Below are 12054 nucleotides of genomic sequence, written 5' to 3'. Positions count from 1 at the left end.
CTCACACACAGAAACATGGATCCAGGGTCCTAGAAGGCAGAAAAACTTCCTCAAGGTCACATATTCTTAACAGAGTTATCCGTGGCAGAGCCAACTAAGTGTTCTATATGAACTTGATTTACCTGGTCTCATGTAAGCCCTTTACCCCTTTCAGACAGAGGTCAAGTCACACAGGCCTGTTTCTGGCTGAACTGCTGTGTGACCTTGCCAAGTTAGGTTCTTCTTTAAGCCACCTTGACTTATTTAAAAATTCGTGCCTCCAACATAGAGCTTTTTCATTAGCTTACATCAAAGGGAGTGCTTAAGTCAAAGGGAGTCACACAAAAGGGCAGAGAAAAGAGGGGCATTTTGAGGAGTTTTCACAGTGCCCAGCCACAAGGAGGGGGCGAAATGAGGGGCTGGCCAACATTCACCATAGCCTTGTCACTGTGATGCAGGAAAAGAATGCAAACTTCCTCTTGGCTGAGAGTTGCCTCTCCTCTTTTTCCTGCCTCTTTTTGCCTCCAGTGTCACTGCCTCCCGAGCTGCTACAAGAGTGAAAATTCATGTGCTATTCAGATTATGCTGCATGCTAAAAGCTGCAGCAGAATAAAGTGCCTTGCATTCTTTCAGGGTAAGGAGGGAGGAGAGGCCCAAGGGGTGGGAGTGATCAGATGATCTCTTGGTGGAGGAGCCATAGCCTGGGGCTTTGAAGACCAGCATTCCTGCTACCAGGCCACAATTGTAACTATGTGTGTGTTCTGGGTCATGTCTGACTCTTTGTAATCCCATGGACTGTAGCCCGTCAGGCTCCTCTGTTCATGGGATTCTCCAGCAAGAATACTGGAGTGGGTTGCCATTTCCTTCTCCAACGGATATTCCTGACCCAGGGATTAAACCTGTGTCTTCTGCATTGCAGGTGAATTCTTTACTGCTGAGCCACCAAGGAAGTCTTCCAGGCCACCAGCAGTCATTTATTAGCTGTGTGTCCATGTACAAATCACCTCATTTTTCTAAACCTGTTTCAACTGTTAAATGAAGATATTAGCATCTGTCCAGAAAGGCTATTGTGATTATTAAAATGGAACTGAGCAGGCAAGGTGACCTCACCATTGTCCATATTATTACTGCAATCTCTCTTTTTATCCCCTCTTGGCTCTCCAGCACCTTAAAAATTCTCAGAAAATACTTGTTGAATTAATGAGTAAACATATAACATGTAGAAACATGTTAAATGGTTCATTTACTAAAAATCAAAGTTCAAGAAATACTTCAAACACTATAGCAGTAGCTAAACAACTAATGGCTTAACTAGAGTCATTTCTTTCTCTTACCAGTTTCTTTGTACTTAGTTAAAAAGTCTCCAAGAGTAAAGGGAAGACTTCTCTCCTCCAGACAGTAACTTTATTTTGAATAAGCTTTTGAATAAATATAATATCCCAGATTTTCTCTAGTTAATCTCTGTAGCTTCTGATCTGGGCTTTATGTGCACTGTTTCATTTTGAACTCAAAAACAGCCATTTGAGTTATATTATAACTTATATTATACAAGTAGGAAATAGCAACCCACTCCAGCATTCTTGCCTGTAAAATTCCACGGGCAGAGAAGCCTGGTAGGCTACATACAGTCCATGGGGTCACAAAAAGTTGGACACAACTGAGCACACATTATGTGCACATACTATATTTATCATATATTAATTACGTTATTTTACAAATAAAACTGATTTTATTTTACAGTGAGCTAAGTGAATTGACCAAAGCAATAAATCACACTGTTGTTGTTGTTGTTCAGTTGTTAAGTTGTGTCTGACTCTTTGCGACCCCATGGACTGCAGCACACCGGGCTTCTCTGTCCTTCACAATCTCCAGTTTGCTCAAATTCATGTTGATTGAGTCAGTGATGGTATCTAACTATCTCATCTTCTGTTGACCCCTTCTCCTGTTGCCTTCGATCTTTCCCAGCATGAGGGTCTTTTCTAATGAGTTGGCTCTTCGCATTAGGTGGCCAAGTATTGGAGCTTCAGCTTCAGCATCAGTCCTTCCAGTGAATCTTCAGGGTTGATTTCCTTTAGGATTGACTAGTTTGATCTCCTTGCAGTTCTAGGAACTCTCAAGAGTCTTCTTCAGCACCACAATTCCAAAGCATCATTTTTTCAGAGTTCAGCCTTCTTTATAGTCCAACTCTCACCTCTGTACATGACTACTGGAAAACCACAGCTTTGACTATACCTTTGTAGGCAAAGTGATGTCTCTGTTTAATATGCTGCCTAGACTTGTCATAACTTTCCTTCCTTCCAAAGAGCAAGTATCTTTTAATTTCATGGCTGCAGTCATCGTCTGCAGTGATTTTGGAGTCCAAGAAAATAAAATAAAGCCACACTGCAGATAGAAAGAAACTGTTTCCAAGGGGGGGCTGTCTAATTTCTGCCAAGACTACCAGCAGAGCCAGAAGTAGAGAAACTCTGGCAGTTTGACTGTTAAGCCTTAACCACTATTTGATTCTATGGGCCCAAGATCAGACCCTCGGCCTCCAGTTTAGCCTAACAACTGAGAAGACTCAAAGTTGTCAGGTTTAAAAGAATGCGCAGAAAATTGATACTCCAACTTTGGGAGTTAATTACATTGCTGCACTAGTTTCCCAAATGAAAAGGGCAGAGAGCTCATCCTTTGAGTTATTATGGCCACACTAGACAAGGCAAGAGAGACTGTATTATAGTAGTGGCTTGTGTTGGTTTACTATACAGAAGAACCTCTTTCTCAATCATGGCTCCAAGGCTATGACAAGCAGGATGTAAAACCTCTTGCTCCCACTTACCTCTGCTCCCATCTAGCCTGGCCTGGCCACTTCTCCTTTCATTTGCACTATACAAAGGCCCGAATTCAAATTCCACATCACTACCTAACTGGCAGTATGAGCCATCAGTAGTATAAGCAGCACAACCTCTAGTTCTGGGAGGTGGGAGGAGAGTCACATTTGCTCTCCCTTTAATCCATCCTAAAAGCCTCTGCTACTTTACCTCTCCAAAACCACAGTCCTGACATCACCTCTCGATAACAAGGCTTTCCAGTCTAGCACTTCCCAGGGGGCTCAGATGGTAAAGAATCCACCTGCAGTGCAGGCGACTGGCAATGCAGGAGACTGGGGTTTGATCCTTGAGTTGGGAAGGTCCCCTGGAGAAGGAAATGACAACCCACTCCAGTATTCTTGCCTGGGAAATCCCATGGACAGAGTAGCCTGGCGGGCTACAGTCCATGAGGTCACAGAGTTAGATACGACTGAGCAACTAAGTTTTCCAGTCTAGAAAATCACAACCTCCAAATTCATTCACTCACTCAAAACACTGAGTATCTCTGCCTGTTCCTGTGTTAAATGTCAGATACACTGAATTAGACAACAGGTTGCAGAAGGGAACCCCAAGAAGAAATGGCTATCACCGGAGCATGAAGCAAAGACATTTTGAGAGCACTCAATATTCATTTATTCACTCCCCATTCTTCTTCCCTGAAATAATATAATCTGTGTGCACTCCAAAGCACCTGGCTTTCCCCTCTACCTCTTCTAAAGTTCAGCATAAATTCACCTTCAGGAAGCCTTCCTGACTTGATGGAGAGAGATCCTCTCCCAACACCCAGCACATTTTTCACTGCACCTATCATAATTCTAAATTTCCTCTTGTAAAGTGGTTTTTTTTTTTTTTTTGGTAGTAAGTAGTTTTAGAAAGTAAATTACTGGAGGACAGACATCACGGATCTGGTTTATCTTTACATGTTAGGCAATGGAATTTAGGAGACTCCCACTTAAGTGCTGTTGTCATGGTTCAGTCGCTAGGTCATGCCCCACTCTGTGACCCCATGGGCTGTGTAGCGCACCAGGCCTCCCTGTCCTTCACAATCTCCCAGTTTGCTCAAACTCATGTTCATTGAGTCAGGGATGCCATCCAACCATCTCATCCTCTGTTGCCAGTTAAGTACTTCATGAATATTAGTTGTATTAGTTACATCCTTTCCTCTATCATCATTGCACTTTCAGGGCTTTAATCTGACTTCTCCAATTTCTTTGAGCACTCGAGTTACACCTGCACACATCTGCTTTATTTGAATACTGACCAACTGTCAGTGCTTCACAGGGCCACCTTTCATTATATTTGCTCTGTATGTATGAAATTTTATTTCCCCTTAGAAACAAGCTAGATGGCACAGCGGTAAAGAATCCACCTGTCAACACAGGAGATGTAGGAGAGGCGGGTTCGATCCCTGAATGGGGAAGGAGGAAATGGCAACCCACTCCAGTATTCTTGCCTGGGAAGTTCCATGGAAAGAGAAGCCTGGTGAGCTAGTCTATGGGGTCGAAAAGAGTCAGACACGACTCGGCACACACGATTACTAGAAACAAGATCAGGGGATTATCTAAGGTTTCGTCTGTAAACTTTTTATGTTCCAGTATTTCATCTGAGGCTCAGCGTCATGGAGCCCTTCATACTTAGTGCCTTGCTGTGATTGCAAACATAGGTACTAACCTTTTTTTGCATCTACTCTGCAGATAAAAGTGCTATATCTGTCTAATAAGTAGTTTTTCCAGGAAATTCAATAAAAGGAAATAGAAGCCCTTTTGCACACTTTCAGGGCCTGTTCCTTTCGGAGGTCCTTTAAAACACCTCCTAACATGTCATTTTCCTACATTAAGCAAACTAAATCCACTTAAGAGAAACATGAACAGCAGCCTCCACCAAAATTACCCCAAAACTGATGCATATTCCACCTTCGGCTCTCCTCCCTTCACTTTCTTGTGCAGTAAGAACCTTGATCAATTAAGGACTACTGCTCCACAGAAAAACAGTCTCACTGCTGTTTGAACTTTCGATAACCTTCACCATTCAATAATCTTCTTGTCTAAAACCCTCATGGAAGCCCATTGGTAGAGCCCAGATTTTTCAGCCTCACAGGACTGTGGTAGTGGCTACAGGTGCTGGCCTAAAGATCACTGCTGGTCTCCTGCACGCCAGTCCCAGAGGCCACATCTGCACCGTATCTACTGCTGACACCTGCATCCTTTATCATGTCTGCCTGTTTTCTGTCATTAAAATCACTCAGCAAATCCATTCTCTGTTTGGGATTCTGAAACCACCTAAGACAAAATACGGTCACTGATTTTATTACTGAACCTTCCCCAATATAGATTACAAAATGTGAGTGTGGTTTCCAGCAAAGTTTGCACTGATTCTGAAAAATCAATGTGTACTGAAAATTTATGTTTATGAGACATTCTTCATGAACAAGGAGCCTAGAAGCAAAGGGTGATTAATTCTCACATGGTAAATGCAGGGAGGGTTTTCAGTCACTAAATGAATTTATCAAAATTATTTACTGAGCAATGCAAAAATTGCAGTTAAGCTGAGGAGCTTGGCTTTGGACCAAAAAAAAAAAAAAATGGCAGGAAAAAAGTACACAAAAAGAAAAAAATAGAAATAAATGCAGTTAACACTAATAGATGGTTTACTGGAAACCCTCAGAGCATTTTTCAAAAGGATTTGACAGGTTTTATTGTAATGAGACATAGTGAGGAAGAAATGGTTTAAAAGATGTCATCAATCTTTTATTTAACTAAGCACTTGCCCTTCATTTTGAAGGAAATGATACAGTTTCAAATTAGAACCTCCTTCTCAAGAAGTGGTATGAGAACGTAACATTGATTTAACATATAATCATCAACAAAAATAAAGTTTACACAATTCACTAGGAAATAAAATGCACGTGGAATTTATCAAGTTAACCGATATAATTCTCCATGGGTTACAGGTATTATCAGTAAGAACAAGACAATATAATGAAGTTGAATAAACCAGTTGTTTAGTTACCTTGATTAAAAAAAAAAAAACAAAACCTCACAAATAAAACATAACTTGCCAAACAAACCCTTTCAATGATCATGATCACAATAGATTTTATTCTAATTTCAAAAAAAAAAGGTTAGACAATCACATCATATCAAGTCTTCAACACAATGGATTCCACTCTAAGGAAAAAAAATATAGGAAACAAGTAGTCCTTAAATTTTCATTATCCATAGTATATGTTGTAGAAAATTAAAGTTTTGCTTCCAAAAATATGTTTCCATGTGGTTGTGGTGTTGTTGACTGGTGCTATTAGGGACAGAAGCACCAAAGATGTGAGAAATGTAACCACTGAAGTATCATTTTTTCATAAAAACTAAAAATTTCCTTAAAGGTCTGGAGTAAAGTCTTCTGCTAGGTGTGTTAGTGCTATAGTCATTTTAAATTAAATGTGGAATAAAAGCTACAAAAAGTTTGAGTTCTTTCAATACAAAAAGTTGTGTAGCTGAAGTTGTGGGCTCCTTTGCTATACATAAGCAGTCTCAATAAAATATTTGCTTAAGAAAATAGAATTTGTCTGATTACATTTAGCATCCGTTCCAGTTGAGTGTCTTGCTTATCCCTGCCAGAGCTTCTGAAGAACATTAGAATCAATATTCCTTGTCTTCAAAGAGCATCCGTAATTCACAGTACAAAACAGTTCTAGAGTCTTAGTCCTAAGGAGAAACAAAAATTAAATATATATATGTATATTTTAAAGTGCCAGATGTAGCCACTGTCTGGACATTCAAAACTCTTATCCACATCTTCAAGAAAGATGCCAACAGTTGATTCAATCCCCTTTCTTTGAAACTTTCACTGGTTGGTTGATGCTTTACTTTAACTATGACAACCCTAATAAAACTTCCAACAGAATCACGGTTCCAAAAGCATTATGTACGTACTTCACATCTCTGTTGCTCTGTAAAAACACATGAGAAAGCCGCATCGGAAGATCTCTTAACTCTTCTAGCTCATTTTCAAGTCCTGTTATCAAAAACCTCTTCCTGAGAGGCAGAATTGCTACTGTAGATGTGGATTTTATAGTTCTTCCTTCCAGTTGAGATTTCTCACAAAGCTGTAACAAAGAGTCATTGCTATCCCTGTGCCTGGCGACATTCACTTTCCACTGAAGCTTGAAAGAGGGAGACAGAGATCCGAGAGCGGAAGAGAGAGCTGGCCCAGAGCTGCTAGCCGGTGCTGCTCTGCTCTTCCCTCCTGCTGCCTACACAGTGGTCACTACATTCAACTTTCTCTTGACTGTGTTCGACACAAAAGACAATTCAAATCTAACAGGCTCTCCCAAATGTCTTTACCCACTTTACCTTGCTCCACTTTTCCACGAGCAAAAGAATACAAACACAAAGCTGTGAGATTATTAAAGAAGGAAACTGGATTAACATTTTCAACAGGAGATGGATATTTCTCTAAAGTCCTGGACTAGAGCTGACTGTGGTTCATCTTTAACAATCAAAGTGATAGGACATGTCTGGGGATTCCTGTGACAACAGGGAACATAGCCTACACCCTTGTAATTAAATGAATTCGTGTTGTGGTGCTATGAAGGTCTAGGCTTTTAAAACTTATGGCCTCGACTTCCTAAGTTTGAAAAAAAAATGTAATAATACAAGAAAATCCTTCAAGTTTTGCTGCCTTGATTTATCTCCAGGCAGGATGCCTGAGGATGGCCATGGCTGTATCACTTAAATATGGATCATTCAAATATGATCCTACTCTAAGGGTAAAAACTGGGTCACAAAATAACTGTATAGTCCACGGGGTCACAAAGTGACTGAGCAACAGCTCAGTGACAGGACTGAGTGACTTTCACTTACATACATATTGTATCAAGCGTGGCTAGCAATACCTTATCATTGAAATATGCCTCAAGCCAAAAATTCGACCTCCAGCAAAACAAGAGTGAGTGAAGGGGGTGAGACAGTAAAGGGAAAAAAAAAAAAATCACAGGACCACCACCAAAGCCTTAAATTAAGAAAACAAGTTTAAAAAAAAAAAAAGAAAAGAAAACAAGTTACCTTCACTATATCAGAAGGGGGTCGGCTGGGGGATTGACAGGAAATTGACCTGAGGATGAACATGGCCATGCAGGTTTTAATTAGATCAGAGACACAAAGGGCTCTGCCCTCCTTTGATGACAAACACAGCAGCTCTTAAGTGCCTACAATTGCAGGCTATAAACAAAGGCGGCAAAACAGAACCAGAATAGAATCCTTCCCTTAGCTGGCCTGTGACAACAATTTACTTGAAACCTGGGAACCGGTGGGCCGCTCAGGAGACTCAGCCGGAAGCCAGCTCCAAAAGACACATCGTTGGGGGATGGGGCGGGCTGAGGTAGCCAAGTCTTTGTTTTGCAGCCCAAGTTTACTCAACTATTTGTTATACTTCAAAGGGGGTTGTTTGGTTTCAGTCTGCTGATCCCAGATCTGATCCAGGTTTCACCAGCCTTGCACCCCAGGAAAACCATAAAATAAATAAATCACCCCAGCTTCCCGGACCCCTCACACTGCCCCTCGGGGGGTGCCGCGGGGGGGGGGGGCGGTGTGGAAGCACACCACAAACCTCCTCTGGCCTTACTACGGGGCATCCTCCAAGCCCAGGGTAGGAGGGGAAGCGCGGGCAGAAGGCAGCGGCAGGCATTGGCATTCCGAACTTGTCTTCATCCCTAAATTCAGAAGAGCTGATTTTTGGACCCAAGTCCAGCAGGGATTCAAGTGTCTGGCAAGTCCACAGCTTGCCTCACCTCGGGAAAAGAAGGCGGATTGAGCCAGTGGGCAAGAGGCCGAGAAGCGCCCCCGGCCAAAGTGCTCCTACCTGCTCCCTCTTCCTCCTCCGTCCAAGATAACAAACTCAAGCCACAGCTGGCTACGCTTTGCGCCAACTCTCCGTTTTCCAAATGGCCCAGGAGCCCAGATGGGGCCCAGAAGGCGGTGGAGGAGGGAGTGAGAGGAGGGAGCGGGCACGGGCAGCGGCTGCTGCAAACAGCTCCTCTCTCAGCTCCCCCGTCAGTGCACCACCGCCTCTCGGTCCTCCTCCTCCCGGCCCGGCGCGGGGGGGGGGCGCCCGGGAGGCGGCGTAGTCCGCGCAGCGTCGCTGTCGCCCTCGTCCGGCTCGGGGTGCAGGTGCGTGGCCAGCTCCTGCAGGACCGCGGTGCGCCCGATCTGGTCGTTGCGCCGCTTCTCCATGATCAGGTCCTCCAGGCTCTGGAACTCGAGCGTGTGGCTGCGCTGCGCAGAGAGCTGGATTTGCAGTCGGTAGGGCTGCTTGCCGATGCGCAGCTCGCCGCCGATCTTGAACTCGCGCTTGCCGTAGCGGCACCAGGCGGCGAAGCTCTACGAGTTGCGCCAGCTCAGCTCGCGCTCCTTGGCGCCCACGTGCGCCAGCGCGTTGCGCACCACGGCGCTGGGACTCAGCGGCTTGTAGCGGTACAGATCGTTCACCACGCGACCCGCGCCGGCCCTGACTTGCGTCCGTCAGGAAGCTGTTGCTCACCTCTAGCCGGTGCAAATGCACCACCTGGAAGTTGCCCACGTAGACGGCCCAGTGTGGGTACTGCGCCTGCGACACGAACTCCACCAGATCGCCAGGCCTGCACTTGTTGAGCAGGTTCTCGGGGGTGTAGGTGCTCAGCGCCGCGGAACCCGGCGAGAAGCTTTTCTGGTAGATGCATTCATCGCGGTAGAACACGGAGCACTCCACCTCGTGCAGTCGAGGGTCATAGGGCTGCGGCCGGGGCAGAGACGGCCCGTCCCCGCCGTCGGGCAAACCCACGCCCCCGCCATTCGGCCCCTGGGGCGGCGGCTGCGGCTCCATGTCCTCGTCGTCATTGGAGAAGATGTAGGAGACCCCGATGCGGGGCCCATCCTCCCGATCCACGCCCGTCGGGTCGGCGGTGGGCACTTCTTTGTAACTTAGGTGGGTCAGTTTCTCCACCTGGTTGCCCATCACGCTGCGGGCACACGTTCACGCCGCCGGCAGAGGAGAAAGCGAAACCACCACTAGGGTCATTGGCACCGGTCCCCGGACAGGGGTTGAGACCACCTGTTGGGAGAGGAAGGCAAGGAAACCGTGTAGGAGGCGCTCCTCCGTAATATAGGCGATCTGTTCTTAAAGAGGAGGAAGAAACATTGGGGGCCGGGCACCTGGAGTCATTTTACGGGGAAATCTCAGACGCAGCGAGCTTTCTCTCTCACTTATCTGCCTCCAGGGCCATGGTCACAGGAGGCTGGGCAACTCCAGCTCGCCCCTGCCCCCAGCCCTTGACCTCGCCCCGGCAGAAGCCCGTTGCATCAGCGACTCCTACTGCTTCCGCCAGGGCCCTACCTGCCAATGCCAAGCAGGAAGGGGGCAAAGAAACTTTACTCCAATTCCCCTTTCCTATTTCCCCCTCCCCCCTTCATCTCAAGGTCCTAAGTCGGTTCCAGAGACGTCCCCGCCCCCCCTCCATCGCTAAGGAAACCGGCGAGGATCCCGCAGCGCAGCCTGGGCAGGTGAGCCGCCCTACCTGGCTCACCTGCGGCGCTTCCTCCTACCGTCTCGCCCGCCCCTCCCCCCGCGCACCCGCCCTCCGGCTCGGGTTACCTGCGCAAACTCACCCGCCTAGAAGTGGAGGCCGTGAGGAATTGGGAGACCCCCCCCGCCCCCTACCCCGCCGCACCCTGAGACTTCTAGGGCGAGTTTGAAGGTGTGGACTCCGCAGTCTCTTCTCTACGGGCGCCGGCGGCTGCGAAGCTGGGCGGGAGGGAGCAGAGCATGTCTTGCCCCCCGGGGCTACGTAGCGCCTCAAGACTTGAAGGCGGGGAGCGGCGCCTCTTCACGCCGCACCCCTTCCCTCCTGCTGGGGCTGCTTCACCCCCTCAACCGGATCTCGGGGGGGGGGAAGTGGGGTTCTCTAGAAAAAGAAGGAAGCAGCCTCGGTGCCCGGCGGCGGCAGCTCCCGCTCGGGCCGGGCGAGCAACAAGCGCCGGAGCGGGAGGGACGGGATTGTAGATCCGGCTCCGGGCTCCCAGGGCGGGAGCGCAGCCCCTAGCATTTAAAGAGACAGGCGCTTGCTCCCAGAGCTCCGGTCTTTCTCGCATGGCGCTGAGCCTCTGGCATCCCCGCCTCCGCCCCGCCCACCCAGGCCGCGGGGCTCCGCCCAGGCCACGCCCCCGCTTCCGAGCGGGTTTAAATCCCGCTAGTAAATAACCGAAGGGCTTGAGTGGGCTGGCAGTCTTCGCGGGCTTGAGTGTACTTAAGTAATGGGGACCTTACTTACCTTCTTAGAATAAGACCTGTAGTGGAGTCCGCGCTGCTTACTCCGGTCATGTTTTTCGGAGCTGTGAGCTTTAAAATGAAGTTGGAAACCACTGGCCACCTGCCAGTGTAGAGAGAAGAGAGGGGTGAAGAGTTTGGTGTTCTGCTTCTTCATCCCCAGAGTACCTGGAGAGGTGAGGAACAGTCACTAGAAAGCAAACAGACTTTTGCTTCTTTCTTTTCTTCCCTGGAGTCAATTTCTTGCCAAAGGTCACAGAAAATAATTTTTTACTAGGACACCTGGAGAAGTACTTCTGTTTAGAGGTATTTCCAGAATAAGTCCCATGAAACTTTCAGGTAGGAAAAAAAAAAAAATTCTCAGAAAGGAAACAAAGCAGAACGAAGGCTTGGCTAGGGACTTAATTCCAAGACCTAGGCTGTTACTAATGTCCTTCTAAGTTAGTACAAAGTAGATTTTTCATAACCTCCATTGTTGTTTTGAGAATTACCGGTTCATCCAGTAGATAGTGAAAGAGGGCATTCAGCTCTGGTGGTTTATCTTGAGGATAGAGGATGTAGGAATTGCCTAATTGTCTTTAAATTAAGGACATATTAGCAGAGGCCCTCAGTGAATGTATTTCCTTCCTGCCAGCTTAAAGAAGGAAGTGACAGGAGGCCAGTACTGCCTATTAACCTAAACTAGGAGGGTACTTCCTCCCTCTCCCCTCCAGGTTGGTTTTGTTTCTTGTATCTAAGATGAAAGTTACCAGAGTGTTTTGTTTTGTTTTGTTTTTTTAATAATGGATCAGATTGGGTGGTGGAGAGTTGACACTAAACAGACTTTCACTGAAAACCCAGAGTAATTCTTGGTGGAATTAAGAATGCGACTCAAGACCTCCTCTACTCTGCTTTCCATCACTGTTTCTTTTGACTCAGTTTTTTCCAAGTA

At 46.5% G+C, this 12054-nt stretch overlaps 1 protein-coding gene across 2 annotated transcripts; it reads right to left on the bottom strand.

The window, feature by feature from the left end:
• Positions 1-5550: 5550 nt before the first annotated feature.
• LOC122451261 (protein LRATD2-like) lies at positions 5551-10925 on the bottom strand. Of its 2 annotated transcripts, none has more exons than XM_043483948.1 (2): positions 10528-10925; positions 5551-9911 (listed from the first exon to the last, which is right to left on the bottom strand). In XM_043483948.1, exon 2 carries the CDS (start codon positions 9813-9815, stop codon positions 8736-8738), a length of 1080 nt encoding a protein of 359 aa, XP_043339883.1. In that variant the 5' UTR covers positions 9816-9911; positions 10528-10925; the 3' UTR covers positions 5551-8735. The 2 variants fall into 2 exon arrangements, with proteins under 2 accessions (XP_043339883.1, XP_043339882.1); XM_043483947.1 differs by having other exon boundaries at positions 10466-10921.
• Positions 10926-12054: the final 1129 nt, after the last annotated feature.

This window comes from Cervus canadensis, chromosome 12, assembly GCF_019320065.1.
Source record: "Cervus canadensis isolate Bull #8, Minnesota chromosome 12, ASM1932006v1, whole genome shotgun sequence".
NCBI lineage: Eukaryota > Metazoa > Chordata > Mammalia > Artiodactyla > Cervidae > Cervus > Cervus canadensis.
This window is presented reverse-complemented; position numbering and strand designations above follow the sequence as displayed.

Bases quoted from the DNA above. Each gene is read 5' to 3' on its own strand.
- LOC122451261 (XM_043483948.1), bottom strand. From the start codon at position 9,815: ATGGGCAACCAGGTGGAGAAACTGACCCACCTAAGTTACAAAGAAGTG.